Raw genomic sequence first — 27,499 nt, 5'->3', positions numbered from 1 at the left:
ACATATTTGCTGATTTAAGTGTTCTTTCTGGAGATTTCCATCAATCAGCTGTACCTTTATGTCCAATCATATTTACCTTTTCATTATGTTAGGCTCATTATATAATTTAAAATGTTAGGTTGCATTATACATAAAACAGCTTAAAGCGTGTACCTTAATATTTACAGGTGATCCTGTTGACGCTGGTCTGCTGTCTTCAGTCATATTTTCAGGTGCTGAAGAAAAAAAAAGCACAACAAAAAAAGAAAAAACAAAAACATGAAGTGCAGTGTCTATTTAAAATGAAACAGCTGAATTTGGCAGGGCTAGGTCACATTTATGGCCATCTTAGCAATAAAACTAACCTAGAGTTACAATTTGCCACTTTGAGCCAAAAGTATTAATCATAGAAGAAAGGGTGGAAAAATCCAACAAATCCCAACCCAGGTTTGTGTACAAACAAATTAATTGCCTGCTTATGTTAACCACTTGCCCTCCAGAGGATTTACTTCCTGACCAAGCCATTTTTTGCATTATGGCGCTGCGTTACTTTAACTGACAATTGTGCCGTCATGCACCACTGCACCCGAATGAAATTAACGTCTTTTTTCTAACAAATAGAGGGTTTTTTCGGTGGTATTTGATCACCTGTGCGTTTTTATTTTTTGAGGTATAAACAAAAAAAGACAGACAATTTTGAGTAAAAAAAAAAAACAATATTTTTTACCTTTTGCTATTAAACATGTCCAATAAAAAAAAATTAGAAAAAAAAACTAATTTTGTCATAAATTTAGGCAAAAATGTATTCTGCTACGTCTTTGCTAAAAGAAATATCCCAATATGTGTAAATTAATTGGTTTACGTGAAAGTTATAGTGTTTACAAATAGAGGTATACTTACTGGAATTTTTTTTTTCTTTTTACTAGTAATGGCAGCGATCAGCGACTTATAGCGGAACTGCGGCGGGCATTCTGACACTGGGGGGGGGGGAACTGACTTGGTGTCAGTGACATTCCCAGTGATACCAATACAGTGATCAGTGCTAATAAAAAGCCGACACTGTACTAATGGCACTGGGCAAGAAAGGTTTAACATCTGGGGAGATCAAAGGGTTAACTGTGTGCTGTTTCACATTTTGTGCTGTGTGTGCTTCACTATAAGCACACTGCTTTGTATTTCTCTACTATGCAGAGCCATACAAAGCAGTGTGCAGGAGCTGACAGGGGAGAGAACTGTGTTGTTCACATACAGTTCTCTCCCCCACTGGTAATACTCGGTGATCACTGGGTGCCGGCGAGTAATCACCAGCTGGGACTCATGACTGACAGCCGAGGCCGCGAATGGCGGTGCAGGTAGGGTGCGCGCCCCCTACCCGGAACTGCAAAATCACATATATATACGTGATTTTGCGCACCTGTGCCGCCCTGTAGCAGTATTTCTGCTATAGGGCACACGGGAAGCGGTTAATATGTACATTCCACAGGTACAGTACACACCTGCTTGAAGGCCTTCTTCACTTTCCTCCTCTTTCATACTAGATGGTGATACTACAGTTACAGGATCTGATGAGCATGTTTGTTCTGAAGAAAAGTCCTCTGTTTCTGGAGTTTCAGGCGGCCTTTCAAAGTCCTTTCTTTCACCGTAAATTACGTTCTGGATTGTGGAGTCAGATGGATGGGCAAATTCTGTTTTAGGTACAGGAGTCACAGTGTCATCTACTGAGGAAGACCATTCTCCAATTTTAATGCTGGATTGTGTGGCATGTCCAAAAGGACTCCAGCGTGGTTTTATTGGTTCTACATCTGAGACAAGACTGCCGATCTGTATATGGGACTGTGAAGCATGTCCATGTATGTTCCACCTAGGTCGTGAGGAAACAACTTCAGAAACATTCTCTCCAATTTTGATATTGGCATCAGAAGCATGCCCATGGACATTCCAACGTGGTCTTGAAGGTTTCACATCTGAAACATTTTCACCAACCTTGATATTTGCCTCTGAGGAATGCCCATAGATATTCTGCCTGGGTCTAGAAGGCTCTACATCAGAAGCATATTCTCCTATTTTTATGTGCCCCTCAGAGACATGCCCATAGAGGTTCCAGTGAGGTCTTGAGGGCTGGACATCAGACATGAAGTCTCCAATATTAATGTGAGAATCAGAAGAATGACCATGCTGACTAGGCTGTGGAATCGTCACAGGTGTATCAGGAACATATTCTCCAACTTTAATGTTGGCATCTGACGCATGGCCATGAAAGTTCCAACGTGGCCTTCTGGGCTGTTCATTAGATATATATTCTCCAATTTGTATGTGTCCTTGAGAAACCTGTGTAAATGGGACTGGTTTCAACACAGTGTTGAAGTCATAGTCACTTACAGGAGTGACAATTTGTTTTTCTTTAGACTTTGCAAGATCTGAGCCTATGCCTTTTAAAGCATCATCCACTTGTGAGAGATCACTAGTCAATTCAGTGTCTTGTTTCTCAGCGGCTGTCACAGGAAGAAAATCAGAAAAGTCCACACCAGGAGTACATAAGCTCGGATGACAACAATCTGTGTCTTCTTTCTCAGCTACAATTAAAGGAGACAGTTTATTTTCTAGAAGAGGTGATGGAGCACGTGCAATAATGAGATTCTCTTCTCTTGTTTCTTCCTCATTGACATTGTCACTTAAAGACGTTGGTTCAGTAGGTGAAATCTAAAAAAATAATTAAAAAATTTGCTAAATTATATTATGTGCAAAATTTGTTTCTAATTTTTTTTATAGTTTTTTGGAGTGTTATTGTCATGAAATGATAGCTGTTGGGATTAAAAAAACTAGGAGTGATATAATCACACTTCTAATAAACTAATAAAACAGGACTTTAAAAAAAACAAAAAGTTTACAAAAACAGAAATGTAATATTATTGAACAAAAAAAATATCTATGGTTAAAAAAAAACAAAAACTTTAAAGCAAACCTATGGTAACAAAAATGGCATATATTTGAATGTTTATTCAAGTACAACTAAAATCTTCTGCATGGCAGTCTAAACAAGTACCAAAGCCGGTTACTATGTGACGCACAAACCCCATAATGTAAACAAAAGCATATTCTATTTTCCCTGACCAAGCCAAATCCTCCTTCATTTATCTCTCACATGCTCTTGCTTCCAGACACTGCAGCTCCCAGTGGGAAGGTTTTAGCAACAGACGTAGTGCTGCCAGTACAGAAAGCAATAAGCAGGATCAGGGGCGGACTGACCATTTGGAAACTCGGGCACTGCCAGAGGGCCCAGGGTCAGAAGGGGGCCCCATCAGATGCCCCTGGTACCTTTTTCATAGGCTTTTTTGAGTTTGGGCAAGGACACAGGGGCCCCATGATCCCCTATTCCGCCCCTGAGCAGGATTAGCTTATAAGCCTGACTATAGCATACCCACCCAGCCGCAGTCACATTCTTGCCTCACATCACATACAGCATAGAGTTAATCACCCCATACTGTATGTGATGACACAAAGGCTCCACCCACAGACCAGAGTTTTGGAGAGAGGAGAGTACTGGAGTCTACTTGAGCAGGGAGTCAATACAGCCTCTTCTCCAACCCCCTAGACTTAACAAGCATTTAACCATAGTAGTGTACGAGGTTTTTTTGTGCCTGCCTAGAGTTGAGGTTTAAAGTGGAACTTTAGTCAGAAAATTAGGTCCTTCACTTCAGGTTGGCACCTTTTGCAGGTATAGCTATGTAAAACATTAAAAATAAGTTCCTATACTGTTTAACATCCAGTAATACACTGTTTCACCCTGCTTTGCACAAGCTCAGTTGATCTCTGTGCCAAAAACGTAGAGTCTGATGTGGTGACAGCCTAAATATTTACTGCTGGTCAGGGGCTCTGGGCTTCAGCAAAATGGCAGCCTCCAGCAAAAAGAGACAAGATCAATTCTGGAGGCAATTTACAGCACACACTAATTTTGGTAGCATAATTATTAATGTGGAATGTATGTTTTTTGCTAAAAAACATTATTTTTTATCAAGGTATTATGGGTAAAATTCCACGTTAGGTGCTGCAGCATTCAGCATTTCACCCAATATGGACTTGATCTCTGTGATCAAGCTCTTACTGGATGAAACATTAGATAGGGGTGTTCCTAGGCAGGAATGCAGTGTGATTTGTCCGGCTTTACTACAGTTGGATATGATCTGACATCTGTGCAAGAATTCTGTTCTCCTGTATATGAAATGAGGATGGAGAATAATTTACAACTGTTATTTGTCTTCCGCAAGATGCTGCAACTAAATGTTGGGCCTAAGTGAATCCTGCATGTGCTCCATAAACAGATTTGCATAAGTGAAATTAAAGCTTTAAAAAAACAAACAAACCTCACACATATGGTTGGTTACTGTTGTACATGCTAAAGAATTATCATACTGTACCTCTGGAAGTGGTAAAGTATTTATATTTTCTGTAGACTGGGCCACAGGATTCTGCTTCAGCAACTCCTTGGGGAAAAAAACCAATTACCATTAAAACACAAGTTAAAAGTATCATACACTCCTGCAGATGACAGCAAAAGTAATTATGAACCTGTATGTGCTTTTCATCATCCCAGAAGAACTTCAGGCGAGCAGTTTCCAGCTTATGACGTTGGAGCTTCCATAGAGCTTTCTGCTCTTTTCGAGTAGCTTCCTCAGATAGTCTGCTATAATGTTCTATAAGTTCCTCTCTATGAAGGGGGAGAGAAGGACAGGTACAAGCAAAAATAAATCATATTTGTGAGCTGCTAACATGAAATGGAAAATGCTTTTAATCCTACTTTTCTTTACATATCTTCCAATCATGTATAAGCTAAACAGTTTTTATCAAGTAAGAGCAAATATCACAACGGCAAAGGGACCACTTTGTGTTTTACCCTATAATTTTAATATTAATTGGCAAGTAGACGACAAATGTTACTTTTCAAACCCCTTAAGTATTTTCAGAAGGCTTGCTAAAAAGATGTTTGTTGATCCAACATCCAACAAATCTAATACTCTGACGCCTCCTTTTCTACATTCATTAATAGTTACTAGAAGTTCAATGTTTTAAGGTTATAAAACAATAGGTTCTCTGGCTAACCCTTAAAGCGGAACTCCACCCAAAAAGGGAAGTTCTGCTTTAAAGGACTGAACCCCCGTTACCTGTTAATGACTGGTAGATGGGGGAGCGAGTACCCGAAACTGACAGGTACCCGCTTCCACTTCCATTGCAATCGCCTAGCCCTAGGCGATCAGAAGCGGAAGTTGTCCTCCTCCCTCCCTCCCTGTAGTCTTTTGGGACATGTGACAGGTCCCAGAAGACTACAGGACCATTCAGAGAGTGGAGTGCTACTAGTGCATGCGCAGTGATGCCGCAAACTGTCACAGCTGGGTGCCCACACTGAAGATACCGGCACCGGGTACAAAGGTCAGCCAGTGAAACGGGCTGCGGGGAGGACATCGCAGGATCGAGGGACAGGTGAGCAGCTACAGCTAAATCCTCATTTACCAACCCTAGGATAAGCTTCAGAACAGCCCATTCCTTCATGAGGGATACAGTTAAAAAGAAACATAGTTCATGTGAGCAGCTGTACAGTAAACTCTAAATATCTGAATATAAACTGTACATGTATTGAGCTTTCTAAAGGACAAAATCAGCATTCTAGACACTATCACAACAAAAACTTAGGAAAAAAGAAACCAAATAATATCTTCTGTACAGAAACAGTAAATATTAAAAATCATTTACCTAGCTTTGTTCTCCAGTTCCTCTTCTAATGCTTTTAACCTTTGTTCACGATCACGCAACTCTCGAGCATAACTGAAATCATCATCTGCCTCCTCTTGTCTGGTAGCCAGCCGTCGCTGTGTGGAAAAAGGAGTTAAGAGGCTGTTCTGTTGCTGCAAATTAATCAAAAGTGAGCCTCCAAAAGCTTATGAGTAACATTTAATTTTATTGCTTAAAGCAACAGCATCTTTTAGTAGCCTACTTTGCCCCAAAGTATGTTTTTTCTGATTACACAAAGACATCACTTCCGGCAAGTCCATCATAGTGGAGGGCCAATGAAGGGCCAGCAGAAATGTATAGTGCAGGTGGGAGTGGTCAAGACTTCACTTCAAAGTCACTTTAAATATTCAACAATGCGAGAGCCACCTATATAGTATGCATTTTGGATACCCCTGCTTAGAAGAGAAATATGGGAATAGTTTGTTTTTCCCCCAAATCATACTTACCTAGGTGGATGCAGCATTGATCTGATGCTGCATCTGTCCCCGCCGGCTCTAAGGGTGAGAACTCAGCGATCACATGACTGCTGATCACTGAGTTCTCACAGCCGCTCTGAGCAGAGAGCGGTCACTGTCAGTCATCGCTGTCTGCTCTGCCCCCCCTGGCCCATTGGAACACTGGGCTGTGGAAGGGGAGAGAACGGCTGGCTCAGGCTCTCAGTAGCTAGCTGAGAGGCTGAGCCAGCTGCCGCTCCAGACTCTCGGGATCTTTCCCCAGCCTGGACCGACCGAGTGACATCAGCCGAAAGTGTGCTTCAGGCCACCACTGTCAGCTGAAACCGGGTTACAGAAGTGCAGAACACACCGCACTCCTGTGATCCACAGAAGTACATTCAAAAGAGCTTTGGCTGCACTTCTTTAATTTATATTCAAGTAACCAAGAGTTAGTCTTACTCTAATGATTTATTAACTTTTGGAAGTACAGCAATTGCGCATTCAGTCACTTGAGAGAACTCATAGAAAACTTGTTAATTTGAATGTAAGAGGAGCATGGACAAGCATACTTTCTAAAAACAGCTGTGAGGAAAAAAATGTACATTATCTCAAATACTGGGTGGGAGATCTTGTCATCCCATATACAATCCTCAGCTAGAATTATTAGTCAAAAAGGAAGTGCCCCCATGTCCCTCCAAAGAGGAGATTGTGGGAAAGGGGGATTTTAAGGTGTCCAAACACACAAAAGAAAAAGAATTATAAGTAGTAAAAATAAAAGCCTATTTTTATTTTACAGATTAAAAAATTATATTATATAAAAAAACATTCAATACCAGCTACAAGTACAATTTAAAAGTACATATAATTTAACATGAAAACGAAGGATGAATGGATCGTATCATCTGCCTGTTCAGCAGGAATCAGTGGACAGATCCCCCACTGAGCAGGAAGATCCACTTGGTGAAGTCCACCCATGTGAAGGGGGCCTTCATCTTAAAAATCCCTCTGATGTGTCTGACAATTAAAGAAGTTTAACCACTTGCCTACCAGGCACTTGTACCCCCTTATTTACCAGGCCAATTTTCAGCTTTCAGCGCTGCCGCACTTTGATTGACAATTGCGCAGTCATGCAACATTGTACCCATATGAAATTTTGATCATTTTTTTCTCACAAATAGAGCTTTCTTTTGGTGGTATTTAATCACCACTGGGCGCTTTACTTTTTGCGCTATAAATAAAAAAAGTGCAAAAAATTTGAAAAAAAAAAAAGTTTCTTTGTTTCTATTATAAAATTTTTCAAACAGGTATTTTTTCTCCTTCACTGATGTGCGTTGATGAGGCAGCACTGATGGGCGGCACTGATGGGCACTGATAGGCAGCACTAAAGGGCACTGATAGGCAGCACTAATGAGGTGGCACGGATAGGCGGCACTGATAGACAGCACTAATGAGGTGTCACGGATAGGCGGCACTAATATGCAGCACTGATAGGCGGCACAGATAGGTGACACTGATGATGGGTACTGATAGACGGCACTGACTGGCATCACTGCTGGGCACTGACTGGCGGCACTGACTGGCACAACCCCTGGGCACTGACTGGTGGCACTGACTGGCAGCACTGCTGGGCTGCACTGGTGGGTGGCACTGGTGGGCGGCACTGGTGGGTGGGCACAGGTGGGTGGCACTGGTGGGCACAGGTGGGTGGAACTGCTGGGCACAGGTAGGTGGCACTTCTGGGCACAGGTGTGTGACACTGCAGAGTGGCACAGGTGGGTGCATTGCTGGGCACAGGTGGGTGCACTGCTGGGCACAGGTGGGTGATCTGCTGGGCACAGGTGGGCGGAGCTAGTGGGCGCACTGCTGGGCACAGGTGGGCGGAACTTGCGGATGGCATTGCTGGGCACCGATCATCAGGGCACTGATCATCAGTGCCCTGATGATCGGTGCCGATCCCCGCTCTGACAACTGCCGGTTCTCGGCAGTACTTTCCTCACGATCTGACAGCGTGAGGAAAGTGCAGCCGAGAACCGGCACTTGCATTTCCCTCTGATCAGCGTGTCATTGGACACCACTGATCACGTGGTAAAAGGCCGCTGTGATTGGCCTTTTACCACATCACGTGATCAGCTGTGTCCGTAGGACACAGCGATCACGGAGATCGCCGGGTGCGCGCCAGCGCGTTCTGGGAGGAGGTCATATGACGTCCACTCAGAACTGGCCGACCGCAGTGCAGCCGTCATTCGGCTATCTGCAGTCGGCAGGTAGTTAAACAATGTTTCTTTTGAAGTCTTCTAAGGCTCCATGCACAGTAGCGTTTTTTAAGCTTTTAGAAGCTGTTATTAGTATTTTTCTTTCTGCTCCTAGAAGCTAAATAGTGTTCTCCTATGTATCCATGCACACTACTTTAGGCTATTAGCATTTTATCAGCTTTAGCATCTAGTAGAAAAAAAAAAAAAAAAAAGCTTTTGTAGGTTTTTTTGGGGGGAGCGTTTTTCCAGCGGAAAAAAAGGCTAAACGCTATTAAAACGCTTCTAACAGCTTTTTTATAGCTATTTTTCCCTCAACATATACTGTTAAAACGCTAAAGCTCCTAAACGCTTCTGAACGCTACTAAAAAACGCTATTCCTAGCAATTTTTATCCAGCTATTTTTGTAGCTTAAAAAAAAACACTAGCGAGTATGGAGCCCTAAAGCTCTTTTCACCAACCCACTCTGAAAGGGCTTTTTTTCCCCAAAAAACTGTATATTTTATTATTTTGACAGCGGGATCTGCAAATCCACACCTGAATGGATTGCAGCAAATCATGCACTGAAGAATATGCTATTTTAGTTATCTTCTTTTCAGGAAGTCATTATTACAGACATTACTGTCCAGATAAAATGTGATCTAACCTTATTTTCAGGTATTTATTTATTTCAGGTACTTATATAGCACTGTCAATTTACGCAGCGCTTTACATATATATTATACATTCACATCAGTCCCTAACCCTCAAGGGGTGTACAATCTAAGGTCCCTAACTCATATTCATACATACACATACTAAGGCCAATTTAGACAGGATCCAATTAACCTACCAGCATGTCTTTTGGAGTGTCTTTTGGAGTACCCGGAGGAAACCCACGCAGGCACAGGGAGAACATGCAAGCTCCAGGCAGGTGGTGCCGTGGTTGGGATTTGAACCAGCGACCCTAGTACTGCCAGGCAAAAGTGCTAACCATTTAGCCACTGTCCTACCTTGACAAAACACAACATTTTAAAAGCCTTTCATGCAGAAATTCGATGCAAAAGCGCTGTAGGAAACGCTTGACGGTAGTTTATATTTCAATGCAGTTAAGGGATATAAAATACAGTAAAAAGTCATAAAGTAATTACTTCTTGATCTTTCTCAAACTGTTCTTTCAGCTTCAAAAAGAGTTCTCTCTTCTTTGTGTCCAAAGATATTTTCTCGGCCAATTGCCTATCTATACCAAAAAAAAAGGATATTAAAAACACCCTCAAAAAGCTGGAGTTATGAACAAATTTGACAAAGACATTATCTAACCTTTAAATCTTTCCAAGAGTTTCTCTGCTGTTTCTCGTGCCTGAATGATAAGATCCTGCTTTGCAAATTCTGCTTGCAGTTCCTAAAAACCAACATGGACAAATAAGAGTTCAGCATCCAACTATAATCCAATAGTTTACTTGGCCAGCGGCCATCTTTATCATTATACATGTGAGTGTATTCCTTTTGCATCCTGTTATACTTCATTACCTATTAAAGCAGTTTTGCACTATGGAAATGTTTGTGCTTGGGTTCATTTCGTTATGAGCCCCCCCTTTCAAGGATACCATTGATGACAGCTCTGTATGTTGGCTCCCCCTGGTGTTTATTGACGGCACTGAGGTTACCTGGAAGTCCTTATGATGCGCTGTAATTCCCGTTCGATGCCCACCAGCTGTTCCTGAGCTCCAGACACCCAGACGCAGATGACCAGGAGTTGGTCCAAACACTCGAATGCGCTTTTATATGCGCTATCTGGTTAGTGCAACCCACACTTATTTACTACATCACCGACGTCACCATTGCCAACATAGGTTATACTATAGACTGTCATCCCACGACATACACTTATATGATTTTATTTTTCTGAACCATTCATTATCATAGACTTATTTATACGGTATACTTAATACATTATATGGGGCTGTCCACCCCAGAGACTATGATATTTGTATATTACACCATTAAGGTAATCCTGATATTCTATTACGGCATTTAGAATTGTTTTTAGCGCTGCATGTTGTTTATATATGTGTTCTAGAAGGTTTAGGGGTTCCACTTTTCATGCTAGCTGCTCCCTGCATATAATTCCAGCGCTCGTTTTTAGATCATAATTTTATTTCTTGCAATAACTTCTGTTAGGGCACTTCCTGCAAACGTGAAAATATTTAGAGAATTTGGTGCTACCTTTTCCTCCTTGCTGATGCTGCTGTATCGAGCAATTCTCTCCATTCGGGCCACATAAATGGCACAATCTTTTTTCATTTCCTTTAGTTCTTCCAAAGAAAAGGTAACAGATATTCGAGGTACAGGGATGTCAGACCAGCAAATGTAATGCTGCAAAATAAATACTTTACAATGTACACTATATACAGAAATAATACAGTCACAAGATCGTTATATACACATCGGGTTTTCTATTACTGGCAGTCTAAAAGTGTCAGGGCCAAGTCACAAATCTCAACATTATGTTCTTATACTACTTTTTTTTCCTGCTTGCTAAAACATGCAAATTACAAAATCTGGAATTGTTACTGTATACCCTGTTTACTGCATGGTATGTGTACATTAAGCTGATGTTATTTTAATAGCCTGTCATTGTTATTCTAACACTTCTGCTGTACATTTTATCAGCATAGATGCCAGTCAGGAGAGTGGATGTGAGCTGTTACACAGGAAGGCCTTTATGGTCCAAGTCTGGATGGGTTTTTGGAACCTGGACATAATTTAGGATCTAGCTGGTGAAAGGCTTTCAGTACATCAGCAAGCATCTTGGAAAGGTGTCCAGTGTGATTCCTAGTTTCATCACTTACTAGGTCAGACGCTACATGACTGTGCTGTGTTCATGCCTGAATCTCTGTTCACAAAGACTACTCCTAAGGGCAGAAGTGCATCACTGGGAAGAATGCTTTTTTGCACCTACATGTTCACTGTGCTGGACTACCTGCCAACACCTCCCATCTCTCCTAGTGCTCTGGCTTAGCTCACCCTGGAAAATGGAAAGCACACCCAAAAGGACTTGGAAATGGACGAGGGAACATCTCCATTTGACTACTCAAAATGTGTGCAGAAGAGAACATGTTACTGTGACTCGTGGAAAAAAAGAAATATGCAACTGTAAAAGGATTAAGCAGATGAGAATGTCTGTTCTGCAAAAAAAACAAAAAAAAAAAAACATACCCAGCCAAAATTATACTGGTTGTGACAAAACTTCCCATGATCTATTTAGGGGGAACCAACTAAGTTTACTAAAACCCAAGGGGACAGTTGCCATTCCCAACTAGGATGCAGGAAACTTCTGTGGAAAAACTCCCAAAAAATATAAAACAATGTCCTTTCATCCAGATACAATTGTCAACCTGATATCGGGTTTGCATCTGAACTTCCTAACTCACATTGCGCTTGATAAAGAGTTTATCTAACATATGGGAATCCCAGTCACACAAACAGGGCAAGAAATGTCTACGAAAATGTTTATGATATGAAGCTCAGTCTGTTTCAGTTCACAGTACAATTTATAGTTAAGACATTATAGCTTGGCATTAACATATTCTAGGACCTCAGAACAAAAATTACTTAAAATATCATGCCATGCAGTTGGTGTAACTATGTGCATTGTAAATCAAGGATCATGCAGTATTAACCATGGTTTGCCAACATAAGCCTGTATCAAGAGGAAGCTGACACTAACACACAGGTCCTAAATGACATACCCACAGAATATGTCTACACAAAATGTACATTAGATGAAAGTAAATTTTCACATACCTTGGGGCAGCATAATTTCAATAAGTTTATGGTTTTCCCACACATATATATTTCATTAGCAAGGTGCTTTAAGAAGACTGGCACACAATCTTCTACTTCCTTGGATATCAAAATATATCCATGGATCCAGTAACGCTGATCTAACACAAAGCAGTCACGTATAAATGATTAAGGCAGGACAGCAAATGTTACAAGCAAATTCTTAAGCATAATAATGTACCTCTAAATCCTAGGAAATCTTCATTGACTTGGATCATGAATTCTTTAAAAATATCCCTCAATACACCACTGTAGACCCAGTCATAGATGAACCTACCAAAAAAAAAAAAAAAATACTATACATAAGGATTAACTAATTCGAATTTTATTTTATGCTCAGTCATTTTCATAGAAGATTACCTAGTGTATGGCTCACAACTGGACTTTAGCAGGGATAACAAGATTGGATAGTTTTCATTACTGCTGTTTTCAAGAGATTCTTTGTACAAATATGAGAGCAACTTTACTCCCTGAAACAAAAACATACATGATTTGAAGGTTTCAGAAATACAACGAACTTGAATGAGAAAAAACAGCATTGTTTAGTACACTCACCGGCCATTTTATTAGGTACGCCTGTTAAACTGCTTGGTAAGCCAAGAATGCTAATCAGCCAATCACATGGCAGCAACTCAATGCATTTAGGCATCTAGAGATGGTGAAGGCGACTTTCTGAAGTACAAACCGAGCATCAGAATAGGGAAGAAAGGGGACTTAAGTGACTTTGAACGTGGCATGGTTGTTGGTTTCAAAAACTGCTGAGCTACTGGGATTTTCATACACAACCATCTCTAGGGTTTACAGAGAATGGTCCAAAAAAGAGAAAATATCCAGTGAGCGGCACTTGGATATGGATGAAAATGCCTTGTTGATGTCAGAGGAATGGTTTCTGTGACATTCAGATGGTAGGATCAGAATTTGGCATAAATAACATGAAAGCATGGATCCATCCTGCCTTGTATCAACGGTTCAGGAGGTGGTGGTGTAATGGTGTGGGGGAGATTTTCTTGGCACTTGCAAGGTGTACCTAATAAAGTGGCTGGTGAGTGTATATTAGCAGTATTCTGTCTCATTATTGGGAAAGTAAATAAGAAAAAAAAAAAAAGAAATTTCAAAGGTGTACAAAATCATTTAAAGGGAACATGTATTTTTTTTTTTACAACATTTTTCTTAGATATCTGCGGAAGATAGATCAATTTGATGTAACTCAAGTTATGTTGTATTTTGAGATTACGAAAAGATTTGTTTGTATGAATAGTTTGTAATTATATACAGCATGAAGGGGAGGCAGTCATCACTGCTTTGCAAAGCAACATAATGGTAAGGGTTTACTGTACTTGTGCACAATGCAAGTCTATGTCTGATTGAAAAAAAAGATGGTATTTTTGGTTTACCTGTAAAATCCTTTTCTTGGAGTACATCACAGGACACAGGGCATCTTCAATAAGTTATGCACTGATAGCACAAACCACACCCAAGGTATGAAGAACCTTGTTCCCACCGCCCCCCCCCCCCCCCCCCGGTGCCTGAGGTTTTGAAAATGAAGGGTGGCAAGACAATGTCCTGGTTGTGAGGGAACAAAGAAACTACCTTATATAAAATGGATTGCTGAGGCTGTAGGACCACCTTGTCATGGTGGAACACCAGGAACGGTTTCTTACAGGTTACAACATCCAATTCCAAAACTCTCAGAGCAGAAGTAATAGCAATCCAAAAATAAACTTTCCAAGTCAGAAGGACTAAAGGAATATCTAAGATGGGTTGAAATAGACATTTCTGTAATACAGAAAGTACCAGCTAAGGTCCCACGGAGTCTTAACCAGTGGATGAAAAATGTCATGCCTTCCACAAAGGCATGCACCAAGGAATGTGAAACAATTGATTCTTTGAAAAAAGCTTGCCAAATCCAAAATCTGACTATTGATTGTACTCAAGACCAGCCCTATATCAACTCCAGACACTCCCCAAGTCTCACACCAAGCAAATTAAAATTTAAAAGTTCTGTGGTAAATTTTCCTTGAAGTCACCTTCTTAGCATTCAACAGGGTAGGAATGACAGAATCAAAGACTTACCTGTTTCTCCTGGCCCTGGCTGCAACAGCCATGCTATTAAAGCCAGTGACTGTAAGAAAGGATAGAAGATCGGACCTTGCAAAAGAAGTTCCGGTCAATCAAGAAGGGTCAAAGGGTCATCCACCAACATGTTCACAATGTCGGAGTACCATGTTCTCCTGGGCAAGGCCGGGTCAGTCAGGATCACCGGAACGAGTCTCAACTGAGCGCTGTCAAACAGATGAAGTAGAAGCTTCAACAGTGGGAGACAAGAATTAGAGAGAACTGGCCCCACGGTGTAACCAGAGTATCCACCAAGAACCTCTTTCATGCTTTGCAACAAACCTGGACACCAGAAGATACACATCAGAAGTTGCCCACCATTGGCAGAGTTTCTCAAACACCTGCGGGAGAAATACCCACTCTCCCAAAGATAACGGTTGATGGCTGAAAAAATCCACCAATCAATTTCAACGCCTAGAATGTGGACAGCAGACAGTGTGGATGCATAAAAGCCCAGTCAAGACAGGATGAGATCCACTTCCTCCTGACCAGCCCAACTTCTGGTGCCTTCTTGATGATTTATGTGTGCCATCACCATGTCTGACTGAACACGAACACTTATACCAACCAATGCCGCAAGGCAAGATGAATCACCCTTAATTCCAGGATTGACAACAACCTCCATTGCCCAGTGACCAAGCTCCCTGGACCAACAGACTGCCCAGAACTCCATCCTAGCCCATTAGGTTGGCGTCTGTCATCAGGACCCTCCAGGACAGAGGTTGAAAAGACTTTCCTCCTTTTCCAGCATCATTGAGGAGACCCAGCAGTCCAGAGACAGTCTTGGGCAGAGGAGTAACGGCATTGGGGAATTCAACGACTTTGTCCTCCTATCCAAATCCAATGCCATTCAAGACATTCTGTTGAAAGACCCGGAATGAAACTGGGCAAAGAGTACTGCCTTGAAGGAGACTACAATCTTTCCCAGAACCCTCATACATAAGTGAATCAAAGGATTTGGCAGAGTCTTGAACAAGTCCACCTGAGCCCTAAGAGCAAGACATTTGTCTGGAGGGAGGATCACTCGTCTGCATGGCATCTAAGTTCAGACCTGAATATTCCAACTTCTGGGTTGGGACTAGAGCCAATGTCTGCAAATTCAGAACCCCTCCAAGCCTCTTCAGAGTGTGCACCATGTGAGATACATTGGTCCCCAGTAGTGAAGCAGAATGCTCCCTGAAAAGTAAGGGACAACAGTAATACCAAGGGTACACAGGGTCCCCAGGACTAGAGCCAGGACCTTATTAACCCTTTGGGAGCCAAGTTGTAGATAGGCCAAACAGCAGGGCTACAAAAACAAAAGTGGCAGTCCTGCACTGTGAGCTGCAGAAAACGTATGGTGAGGTGGAATGAGTAGAACATAAGAATCCTTGATATCCACTGATGCCAGGAAATTTCCCCAAGGGAGAGAGGTCACCACCAACCACACCAACTCCATCCAGAAGTTCTGCACCTGGAGAAACTTGTTGTCTCCCTTGAGATCCAGAATGGGGTGAACATCGCTGTTAAGTTTTGGAACAGAGAAAATGTTTGAGTAGAAACCACAAAACCTTTTGCCCTCTGGAACAGAGACGACTACACCTTGAGACAGGAGATAATTGAAAGCTCACAAAAGATCATATTTTTTTTATGGATTCAAAACATTTGAATTGCGATGCACCCAGACTTTAAGGTTTTTTCACACTTGTACAGCCAAAATCACCAGTTGTAGAGCTGCCCTTATCATAGCAAATGAGGTTTTAAATAAAGCCTCCATGCATTTATTCAAGGCATCTTTAAATACTCAGACTCCATCCACTGGTACCGTTGAAATAGGAGGCTGCCAGATCTGCTGATGGCACACTTATCTTAGTGAACTCATTTTCCATGAGGTATTGTGGAGTAAACATTTTACACCTTGTCAAGGTGATCCCAGTCCACGTATAAAACATCCTTCAAATGAGGATAAATTCTGGTACTTCCTACAATAATTATTAAGAAAGGGGGGAGGTAAGGAGGAATGCTTTTGCTTGCTACCAAGGTGGTCTAAGCATAAGAGAATACGCTGGTGTTGTAAATGAGCAATGGCAGATGAGATTTCCTCTATTGACACATAGCAACTGGAGAATGCGCAGACGTAGTGGAAAATCCAGACACGTAGGGGATATCAGAGCCACCCGGACCTAACTGACCTCCCAGGGATATTTTACAAAGGGAGCAGGATTCCAACTGTCTGGCGAAAGTATTAGGGATCCCTCACCACCCAGGTCCCCTCTCCCGGACGTCGCTGAGGTATGGCCTTCTAACAGTTCTTGTGACCCTCGCTAAGAATGATGGTTCCAGTCACCCGACAGGGCACTGTGCAAAAAAATTCACCAGCACACTGGTTGACCCAGGGAACAGCCTCCTAACATTTTCGAGATATGTTAGTTTGGCAAATAAGGAATGCTTGTTTCCTTCACTCAGGCTTGCTACTACCTGTAGTCCCACAGTGCTGTTCTCTGCTATCCCATGCAATCTATGGCAAGATAGCCACTGACAGAGTTCTGCACCATTCATGAAGTCTTTGGCCGTACTGGCCATGCGTGCAGCCTCACTGGGTAGTAGATGCATGCAAGGGGCAGACAAAAAGCTCCGTCCTCTCTATTTGGCACCAGGGACCACCCAGACCAGTCAGGCTGCCCAGGAAGCCCTGTTGCAGTACAAAGCACACTGAAACATATGAAAACAAATTAAAAAAAACATCAACTATTCTGTCAGTCTGTCATACCTGGTAAAAGGGGAGGCTGGAAGCAAACGTACAGGTATCAGGAAAGAGTACCAGCAGGGCCAATGCCAGGGCACTCACCCTCATCCACTGCAGGAACCCCCCCCCCATGGCTGTGCCATAAAGGACTCAACTCCTCAGCTAGGAATCATTGCCCTGGACCTGAAGAGCACCCTACCGATCCTTAAGGCAATATATCATTGCACAGGGTCTCATCACACAAAGTCCAGTGCCAACCGGCAACATTACAGGATATCCCCATGTGTCCAGGGGGATATGGGTACCTTTCCTCTGGGCACAGTAAAGCCCAAGGCAATAGATCTGGAAGATCTAGTCTCCTAATCCCAGATGGAACCAATAAGAAAATAGCTTGTTTTTGTACATAGACTACACAGGCATGACCATCACCTAAGACACAAGCAAAAACTAAGCCATGCCTAGATGGGAGGGGTTATGCCTAGAAGGGGATTTTGTATTTTTGCCAGTTTCCAGTCTCCTGAAGGTGGCAGCATAACCTATTATATTGAAAATGAAGATACCCTTGGTATCCCACATACTTACTCTCAACAATGAGGTAGGAAGGTTTAAATGTTACCTCCAGTGCTTAATCTACAAAACTGTCTTTTTTGCTCCCTTCTTTCAAACATATATCATCTTTACTCTCCTCCATCATGGCTGCTGGAACTCTGCAGGAAACTCTTATTTGTTCTCAAGTCCATGATCTTGAGCCACGGAAATTAATTCAGGGCATAGAGCTGTCAGTGACAATTAGCGGTTCCAGAATCCACAATTGTAAGTGGTGGAGGGCCAAGAAGTGATTATGGAGTTTCATCTGGATACTTATCATACATGCACTAGGGCTCCTTTGAATTTGTTCTCCCTACTTTGCTCAATTTGTGTCAATCAGAAAAGAGTTACCTCCAATGAATCCCACAACACAGAGAAGCAAAGACATCAAAAGTAGGAAAGAAAGGAGACAAAAATCACAAGAATGGGTTCTAAAGACAATGAGAACCGCTCTTGGCAATACCTTGTTCAGAAAGTATTTAACTTAGTTATACTTACTGTAGGAAATGAAAAGTTGTTCCCCCTGTTGCCACCCATTCCCAATGTCCCAATGCAGCAAAGTTCTGCTAAGTATCTAGATGAGAGAAATACACATTTGTTAATATATAACATATTCATAAAAAACATTAGTGCACATTAGCAAACAAAAAGCCTACGTAAATACCTTAATTGGCGCCCAAGTTTTCTAAAGAGGAAGCTGATAGTGAGAAGAGATAGTGTATTTGGAGTTGACAGAACACATGCACGATAGTACTGCAAGTATTTTCTGAGGCCACTTTTAAAAGCCTGAAACAAAACACAAGTAAGATTTACTTTAGGATATCTGCCTGAAATTCATAAACATTCCCCAGATTGTAGCACCATCCAGTAAGAGAATAAATGTATAGCTTAGATCTGGGACCGATATCAAGTCTAACGTACAACAAAATAATATACTTAGGGACAAACAGAAAAGAAAAAAGTAAAATAATGTTTAATAAATAAACCAAGCCAGTTTCTTTTGGAACCCTGTCTAAAAAATATTTTTCCATACTGGCCTAATGAGAGTCTAGATAAGGTAAACCCATATTTCTGTCGGATTGAGGTCCAAGGCCACAGTTTGGACACCAGAGTGATTCTCACCTAGATATTCGGGGGAAGCACATGTTTTTTTATAAGTAAGGCAATCGTTGTGTGCTGCTTTTTTATATTAATGAAACTACCTGTCTTTGGATGGGACGTTTCAGTCATATGGCTGGCCAGTCAGTCTTCATAACTATTGCAAGCTGGGCATTTTGTGCACCATGGTGCTACTCTCACAGGCACATATCCTGACAGTATTACTGTGGAACCTGGAAAAAAGGCAGCACTACACTTCTACATGTAGGATATGTCAAAGCAAGTGGGTTGAATCATCCTAACATTCCCTCTGCTAAGTACATAAAAAAAGAGAATGATGGGATCCTCAGTGACACTCTGTTGCCTGACAGGAAAGAAACTGCAGAATCAGAAAGCACACCTAGTGACTTCTCAGGGGCAACATCCACAGGCAAGACCTGAGAGGAGCAAGACAACTGTGAAGGAGTACTCATGGCAGAAAGAGATGGCTGAGAGGCAGTGACCAGGTTCCTTCCTACTGTTAAATGTTGTTTGCCAGACAAACAATAGCCAACAATGGAAAAATCAATGACAATTTTGTATTCCTGATGTTCCCATCTTACAAAGGATAATGAAAACCAAAATACATATGCTAAGTATTAGAGACAAGGGTAACTAGAGACCCTACCTCCTAGAAAGACACTGAAAACAGGCAAGGTTGGAGGGGCCAGTGTTTGATTTAAACGTTTCTTCACTTAATGGGGGTGGAGCGTAAGGAAAATGGCAACGCATTTCATTTGTTGTCTGACATAAAAATATTAGAACTTTCACAGTACCTGAAATACAAGGCCTTTGCTTTGTGAGGAGTCCAGAGCAGACTGCAATGAGAAATGACTCAGCCTGGTATAGTAAGTCCCATATTCAGCCACTTGTGCCAACAGATTTGCTATGTTTTCAGGGGAAGTTCCAGATACATAGATACCCTGCTTAACTACAAAGACTTGAGTAGACTGCAAAAAAAAAAAGGCAAATAATAAACATACAAATATCAATTTCTCTTGATAACTTTCTAGTTTCTGTATGCAGTGATATTTAAGAGAAAAGATGAAAAACAGCCCATATGAAAAAGCAAGCATACACCGCCTACTAGGTCACTGGTCGTCATCTTGGTAAAAATATAAGGGATCTCAAGTGCAACCCCCCCCCCCCCCCCCAACATGTCCAGAGAGCCACACAATAGGTTAGTATTAAAAAGAAGAAAAAACATGTATTTTGCATTAACACCTGGTACAGCAAATTTCAAAGTATCCTAGTACTGACGGGTCCCCCAACACACTGTTACAGTACTGGACAATGGAGCACACTGCTTGTGCATTGTGGTGTGTTACATTAAAAAAAAGGCATGTGTTCTTTTAGTGTGCTAAGGTACTCTAACAACCCATTCAAAATTAATGGACTGCATTGTTGCAACATGTTGCAAAGTTCTGAAGGGGCACAGAGTTGCAGTTAAAATCATCAATTTTACTCACATTAATTGTAAATAAACTCACGACCCCTCAGAACCTATTTTCTTTTATCTTCATCAAGTTCTTCAGCACTCCGTTTTGCAATAGGGCAGGACTGACGGACTCTACAAGGCTCTATGCAGGCAAATCACCTTTTGACAAGCCCATGAGACAAGGGCTGTACAGGAGGCCAACTCACCCCACACCTGTGAGCTCAGAGCAGCAGCTACTGCTGCTTATCACACCTAAACCCTGTCACTAGAATGTGGCTAACATTTCAGGAGATGGTATACAAATAACTCTCTATCTGCACAATGGAATCCTTTGTTTACAATTTAAGTGCATTGGTGCATCAGGAGCTGTGCTAGTTGTATTTACCTGGTGCCCAACAATCAGAAGGCCGCACACAGCTTCACAGCTGTTCATTCACAAACTGAAGCATAGTAAACACAGTTTACTATGCTTAAGTTATGCATGAACACAGTGAGTAATCGGTACTAATCACGGAGTTCATTCAGAAAAGAAAGGGACTGGTAAATTACATATTTACTGTTCCCTTCCCCTGCTCACCATCCTGAAACTATCCCCTGCAGCAACTGGCAGTAGAGCAGAGGATATGAGATGAAGCTGGCAGCACTGAGGGGGAGCCCAGGCAACAGAGGGATGGCGAACCTGGATAGGAGGAGCAGTGGGGCAGCATTCATTGGAACCAATCCCCTGTATTTTCCTCTTGCAGCAACTAAATGCCAGCAGGAGGGAGAGGAGTAGAACCTAGCTGTCAGCTACTGTACAAGGAAAATACAGGGAATTGGTTCCAGTAAATGCAGTCCCTGCTCCCATTTAGGTTCTGGGGGTCTGCAAGGAAGGGTCTACCCATCATTTGCCCATGATTGATGAGTTGCTAAGTCCTGCCAGTTTGGCATAATTTGCATAACAGATACTTAAAGACACATTCATGAGTATGATTTACCTGGTTGAAGGAGAAGGTAGAGGACACAACACCAATAAGAACATTGAGAACATCCTTCACCAGCTCAGGCTCTTTAAGCATCACATGAGGTGCTGACTGTATAGCTGTGTTACTGAGCATCTGCAAACCTCCCTCGTAAATTTTATAAATTTTATCAAATGCTTCTCGGCCGGCCTCTGTGAGATAGGGATCTTCTCTCTTACCTGGAGGACTAAGGAAGAAAATATGTTGGTATTGTGTTCATATCAAAGCTAACCTGTAACATATACCCCCAAAACATAGAAATAGTCATATGAAAGATCGCTTTCATTCATGGGTCCCAGAGACCCTGTAACAGGTTATGTTTCCTTACTTTTCTTCTGCAAAGATATATGACAAATGGTGAATCTCAAAGTACTATCTATATGTCTTAGAATTTAGAGATCGGGAAAAACCTACTTTCATGCATCATGAGATGTAAAAACACAACAAGCATAGTCAACAACCCTGTGATATCTTTCCTAATGTACTGTAAGCCAAATATGATGCTTTCTATTCAGATGTCTGGTGTACAAAACTTGCATTTTACTCATTTGATAGGATGCAGTTGCCTGATGGCCAATATTTTTCCACTCAACTTAGTCAAATATTTAAAGTGATTTTTGTCGAGCTGAGTGGTGCTTGCAAGGCCACCCAAAGCTCGAATTTACCAAATTCAGCAGGAATTTGAAATTCAAGCCGGCTAAGGGGGCCTTTTAGGGTTGCTATGCTCACTTTTCCACTGTATCTATGGAGGAGCAACATAGCCAACAATTGAATAGCAGCGTTGTTAACCTGTGGAGAGCTAGTGTTAGATGGACTATACACAAGTGACTAAGTTTAGTACAAAAAAAAAAACAATCAGCATAAGGAATATATCTTGCTACTAGTGGGATGTGTCCCTTGTGCAGTAGTCTTCAGGGTTAGTAGAAAATTTCCTCCTCTGTTCCCCACACCACCACTGTAAACCTCAGGTGGCAGCTCGGGTTAATAGCGCTGCAGGAGTTATTACAAGCACTCATCAAGAGTGCCCGACTATGCGTACCGATTCTGCCCAACTCCTCTATACATTGAAGCTGTACTATCACTCCTATGAATAAACTACAACCTATAAATAAAGAACAGGGGGATGACTGAAAGCTCCATCTTCTCCATTCATAAATTGTGTTTCATTTCATAGTAGAGATTTTCATTTCTAAGGTTGATTGTACAGTGATTGTAATGTGTATAGTATAGCATTAAAACTTACAAGCCTATCCTTTCCCAACAACGACGTTTACTGGGGGTATATGTGAGGACGGCCTCCCACAAATCAATGTCAGGAGTTACACTGGGTTCTGACTGAGAATCAGGAGTCATGTTTGATGCAGATTGGAAACCCTCATCTTCTGACTGATCAATGCTTTGTGGAACCTGAAAAGCAGAAAAAAGTAAACATTTTCACATGACTGAAATAAGTTATAACACACTCACTAGGAACTAAATGGAATTAATGGTATTCTTGACATATTAGGGAAACATACCTCAGTCTTTTTGGTAAAAATGCACATGATCAGCTTAACTAAATGACTTAAAAGGAAGCCTTTTCATGAGAGAAAAACCACAGCTGCTAGTGTTGACCTCTGATTTCTAAAGGATAAGTTCACTCTTATTTAAGGTGTAACATGTTACTAGAGCACTGACCCCTGCACCACCCCGGTCCCCCCCTGTTTTGACAGCTCACTGTCAAAATTAAAATGAAAAAAAAAAAAACGTGGTCATGCTGGGCTCCGCCCGCATCATTCATTCACAGAGTTTTGCGAAAGGGAACACTACAAATACTGACAGCCTTTGGGGCTGTTGGCCTGTAGTTCTCAATGAACTACCAGGGTGCTGTTGAGCGCTCTAGACAGTTCATTGATTCTTCCTGTCAGTGTGAAACTGCCTGCCCATACAATGTAGGGCAGACAGCTTACACTGACAGTCCGTAGGAGTCCTGCATCCGTACAATGTAGGGCAGATAGCTTACACTGACAGTCTGTAAGAGTCCTGCATGGCACCCGTGATCTGCTGATCACAGGTGTAATGCTTTTCAGGGTCCTATTACAAAAAAAAATTTAAAAAAAGTAAATGCACATTTTCTTTTACCTGCAAAAAAAAGTGCATTTATTTAAGTTAACTTGTCATTTAAAGTGCTAGTTGACTGGTTGTTATGTTGACCTTCTTGCTTCCACATTGTTGTCACTCATCTAGAGCAAGTATGAAGATACGGACTTGTTCTAGTGCAGTGACACTAAAAGCACTGAAGCTAGAGAACCAGCATGGCAGCCAGGACACTTTAATGACACTTTGAGCTATAAACTCTGGCCTATATGTTTAGTAACAAAGAGAGTTTCTACAGCCCTCCCCTCTTTTGTTATTATTGTTTCAGATATTCCATTTGACAAAGACATAAAATGACAGTCACAATCAGCCAGGTCAGGTGAATATCCCATGCTTTATCTGCAGTGCCCATTTCCTTACCCTGGTTTCTCTATATTCATATAAGCGAATTAGATTAGCAGAGTTGATCGTGTATGTTTATGAAGAATTCTGCAGCGGTGTCAAGATTTGCTGCCTGTGGTCAGATTCTGCTTGAATGCCTGACTGGCCTCTAATCCTTATGGGCGTCCTAAGTGTGTGGTGTAGAGTGGAGGACAGGAGACAAATTCAAAGGAGATACAACAATGCAGAAATCCATAAGGCAGGGGTAGGCAACCTTCAAGGAGGTAGAGATCTCCCTGAACAACATGGGAGAAGTCAAAGATCACCAGGCACAGTGTTGCCTACTTACACCTGAAACCTCTAATTGCCGTACTACCATGTTGAAATCGACAATCATGGGTTTACATCAGGTGATGAGGAGGCAACATATCGCCTCCTCACCACCTGTCAAACACACTGGGATCAATTTTCGGAGGAGCAGCAGGGTCTGCTGCACTTGTGAATGAGACCTTAGTTGCATTCAGCAGCTGCACCCTTAGGGCTCGTTCACACCCAATCCCTACCCTCTTTAACTGATGAGGCAGCATCCAAAGGTCTACAAGTCACAGCAGGAATTACTCTCCCTGTGGCTTTTGGTGGGTGCTACTGCATGCCAATTGTGACCTATTCAAGTAAATGTGGTCACTCTGCAAGAATCCCACAACTGCACGCTTCTGCGCGGTTCAAGGGGTTAAAGCAAATGGTGAGAAAGCAACACCACGGTGCCTGCTTTAACTGTACTGTGCTTTGCTGTACTGCCCAAGGTTGCAGGGCGCTTGTGGAGCAGCCTCATTCACTTGAATGGTTCATGCTTGCGCTAAATGATAGGGAGTATTCCTGTCTGCTGTGGCTGCAAAATGTGTACACCCCTGGCCAGTACAGCTAAAAGGGGTGCGATTGAGACAGGGGTAGGGGTGGTAAAAACATCTTAACTATGGGGTTTTACCACACCCCACACTGCAAATGAACCCTTACTGTTCTGAGCCCCCTATAAGGCTACTTTCACACTGAGGTGCTGCGATTTACCTGGACCGCGGGTGCAGCGCAGTGCATCTGTGACTTTCCATAGAGTTTTGGTGTACTTTCTGAAAGTGCACCAAAACACATGCATTCAGGTGTTTTTGTGCGCTTTCAGAAAATGCACTAAGCCCGCAGGATATAATAGATGTCTATAGCTAAGCACAGGAAATCGGCAGGAAAGCTGGTATACTGCACTGCACCGCAGTGTGGGTAAATAGCAGTTCATCAGTGTGAAAGCAGCCCTATACTATTATGCCCAGTGTATTTCTTCACAGTGACTTGGCGATCTCTTCTTTTCTGCTGCTGGAACCACTCTGGAGACCGCTAGCCAGGATAAGAGGTGGAGTGCAGTTGGCATCATTCCGCATGGGACAGAAGCCAACACTACAGAAGAGGCATTGGCTTATGCGGCTTGTTCCTTAGTACAGCTCAAACTTTACAAGTAGTCCCTCTGCATTGCACTGTTTGATGCACTGGAATGACGGATCAGCAAGTCCAAACCACGATCTACCAGTCACCTGGCCACGATCTACTGATAGATCGCATTCTACAGGTTGCTGACACCCGCCCTAAGAGATATCTGTTGGTAAAGTCATCTATAACCTAAATGTCAGGTTTATTTAAAACCAAATAACTGCAGAGAGCTACATCCAATCTACATTTGCACTACACACTGAAGTTCACTGAGAAGTAAAGTTTTCTTAAGATATAGAATATATTCCACTCTTACTTTGTGGGGTTTGCCTCATATATTTTGAAGACGACTGTATGAATTATCCAAAAGCACACTGGTACAGAGCAAATTGCATACTTACTTTGATGGCAAGCCCAGACAGGTCAGCACTATCTGGCACAGGTGGCAGATCTAGCTTAATATCCATATCATTGGTTCGGGTATGAACAAGGGCACCAAAGAGTGACACACGAGTCTCTTTCTCAAATTTATCACTTGTGGAGTTCTGAGAGAAAAGGCCTGTGGCTGGAAGACCACTGCCTGGTGCAGCCTCCATGAGCTGAAGTGTACTGTGGACAGTGTTACTTATATCAAATTCTTCATATGCCAGAAAGGTTCCGATGTCCGCTTCAAATACACTAACATCATAATAGTCAAATTCCTGGTACTGCGGCCTCCTGCCAACATACTTGTTGTTTTTAAAGATGTCCCTTTTTCGTGGAAGGATTTGGGGTGGCCCAGTGCCTGAAAGATCTGCCAAGAGCTCAAGAACAGAACACAAATTTGTGAACTGTTCCCCACTAAACCTTTCTATTGTTTCCAAGAGCTCCTCTAGTCGGTCTGCCTCAGAGTTCATGTCACTAACACGCAAATTAAAGGACAACAGCAGCATTTTATTTTTCACTGGAAGCTTTTTGGAACTTTGCTGCAACTTTCGAGCTTCTTCTTGGAACAAGTGGATGAACAGTGTGTCATATGCCAGCCTCTTGAGACATTGTTTGGTCTGTTTCTTGCTTCTCTTTTTGCCGCCTATTCCAATATTCCATGGGAATCCAGTCATGTGGACTTCACACAAATCACCAAAGAGCTGAGTGATGCTGCTCATCTTGACGCGTCACTACGAGAGTATTAACCTGGATTCTCAAGTGGTGGTTGAAGTTATGCAAACCAACATCTAAAATACATAAAATAACGGTTTCTGTTAGTATCAATCTTAATATCACAGCTACTGTATTACAACTCTTCCTAAGCATGATCTGCAGGCTTACAAATGAGACACTTCCTTAGCCACAAATTACTCCACAAATTGTTATATATAGAGGACATACTCTGCATTAGCTGAGCATGGAGACTGCACAATGGCACCCACAGGAAGCCAAAGTTGGATATAACAAATATAAAAACATAGGATTATTTTTTCTAGTGTACCATCATCACTCTTAGAACCCCGGTTTCTATTTTATTACAACATTGAACTACACTTCCTTCAGAGCACTAACAAACTACTCCCAATCACTATGGAACCATAAGGTCTACCATATTAAGACAGGTACTAAGTGTAGCTCAGTAGGTGAATAGAGAAACAAATATATGACTTTAAACAATGTAATGTAGTAATTAAGGATTGGGAGGGATGCTATCTTTTGGTGAAGGGGCATCTGAGAGAAAATGTGGTCACCTTTCTGGTCTATTACACACCTTATGCTAATCAGGTGGGGTTCTTCCAATCCCTACTCTGCTCTTTGGCTTCAGAGTTTGAGGGCGATGTTATAATGGCTGGAGATTCTAATTTAGTATTAGACCAGATATTGGACAGGTCTCGTGCTGCCATGCTTAGGTCCCCATCCAGGCAGAGCCGCAAGTTTGCTCAGTTATTGTTTCGCTATGATTTGGTCGACTCTTGGAGGGAGGCTAATCCAACTTCTCGAGATTGTTCTAATTTCTCTAGAGCTCATGATTGTTATTCCCGCATTGATCATGTGTTTCTCCTCTCGAGGCTGCTACCTAAATTGCTCACTGCTAAGACTGTCTCTACCTTGACGACTAGGATGGCTAACCCTCATTAGTGCCTTAATGAATCTCTCTTGAGCAACGAATCCTATTGTCTTGATATTTCTACTCATCTGAAATTCTATTTTGGAACAAATAAAGCAGAGGACACAAATCCTGCTATAAATTGGGCGGCCCATAAGGCTTCAGTTAGGTGCTTTCTTATTCAACTATCCTCCCAACTTAAAAGGGCTTGTGATGAATT

The 27,499-nt window shown here is 42.0% G+C and overlaps 1 protein-coding gene across 2 annotated transcripts in view; it reads right to left on the bottom strand.

Moving 5' to 3' along the window:
• Window positions 1–27,499, bottom strand: part of TUBGCP6 (tubulin gamma complex component 6) — a 53,200-nt gene that overhangs the window by 15,335 nt on the left and 10,366 nt on the right. For both annotated transcript variants that reach the window (XM_089684555.1, XM_089684564.1), the window contains exons 2-18: window positions 25,607–26,419; window positions 22,519–22,682; window positions 21,252–21,462; window positions 19,613–19,786; window positions 18,364–18,485; window positions 18,198–18,273; window positions 12,632–12,741; window positions 12,453–12,544; window positions 12,233–12,372; window positions 10,652–10,801; window positions 9,746–9,827; window positions 9,577–9,665; window positions 5,725–5,840; window positions 4,546–4,684; window positions 4,395–4,460; window positions 1,476–2,679; window positions 154–215 (exon numbers count right to left, since the gene is read on the bottom strand). In XM_089684555.1, the coding sequence (XP_089540681.1) occupies window positions 154–215; window positions 1,476–2,679; window positions 4,395–4,460; window positions 4,546–4,684; window positions 5,725–5,840; window positions 9,577–9,665; window positions 9,746–9,827; window positions 10,652–10,801; window positions 12,233–12,372; window positions 12,453–12,544; window positions 12,632–12,741; window positions 18,198–18,273; window positions 18,364–18,485; window positions 19,613–19,786; window positions 21,252–21,462; window positions 22,519–22,682; window positions 25,607–26,350 (3,741 nt within the window). In that variant the 5' untranslated portion in view covers window positions 26,351–26,419. The remainder of the gene's footprint in view (window positions 1–153; window positions 216–1,475; window positions 2,680–4,394; window positions 4,461–4,545; window positions 4,685–5,724; window positions 5,841–9,576; window positions 9,666–9,745; window positions 9,828–10,651; window positions 10,802–12,232; window positions 12,373–12,452; window positions 12,545–12,631; window positions 12,742–18,197; window positions 18,274–18,363; window positions 18,486–19,612; window positions 19,787–21,251; window positions 21,463–22,518; window positions 22,683–25,606; window positions 26,420–27,499) is intronic.

The sequence above is a fragment of the Staurois parvus genome, unplaced genomic scaffold, assembly GCF_062004578.1.
Source record: "Staurois parvus isolate SC_StPar_1 unplaced genomic scaffold, SC_StPar_1.0 ptg000019l, whole genome shotgun sequence".
NCBI lineage: Eukaryota > Metazoa > Chordata > Amphibia > Anura > Ranidae > Staurois > Staurois parvus.
Note: the sequence above shows the minus strand (reverse complement) of the source record. Positions and strands in the feature narration are given on the sequence as shown.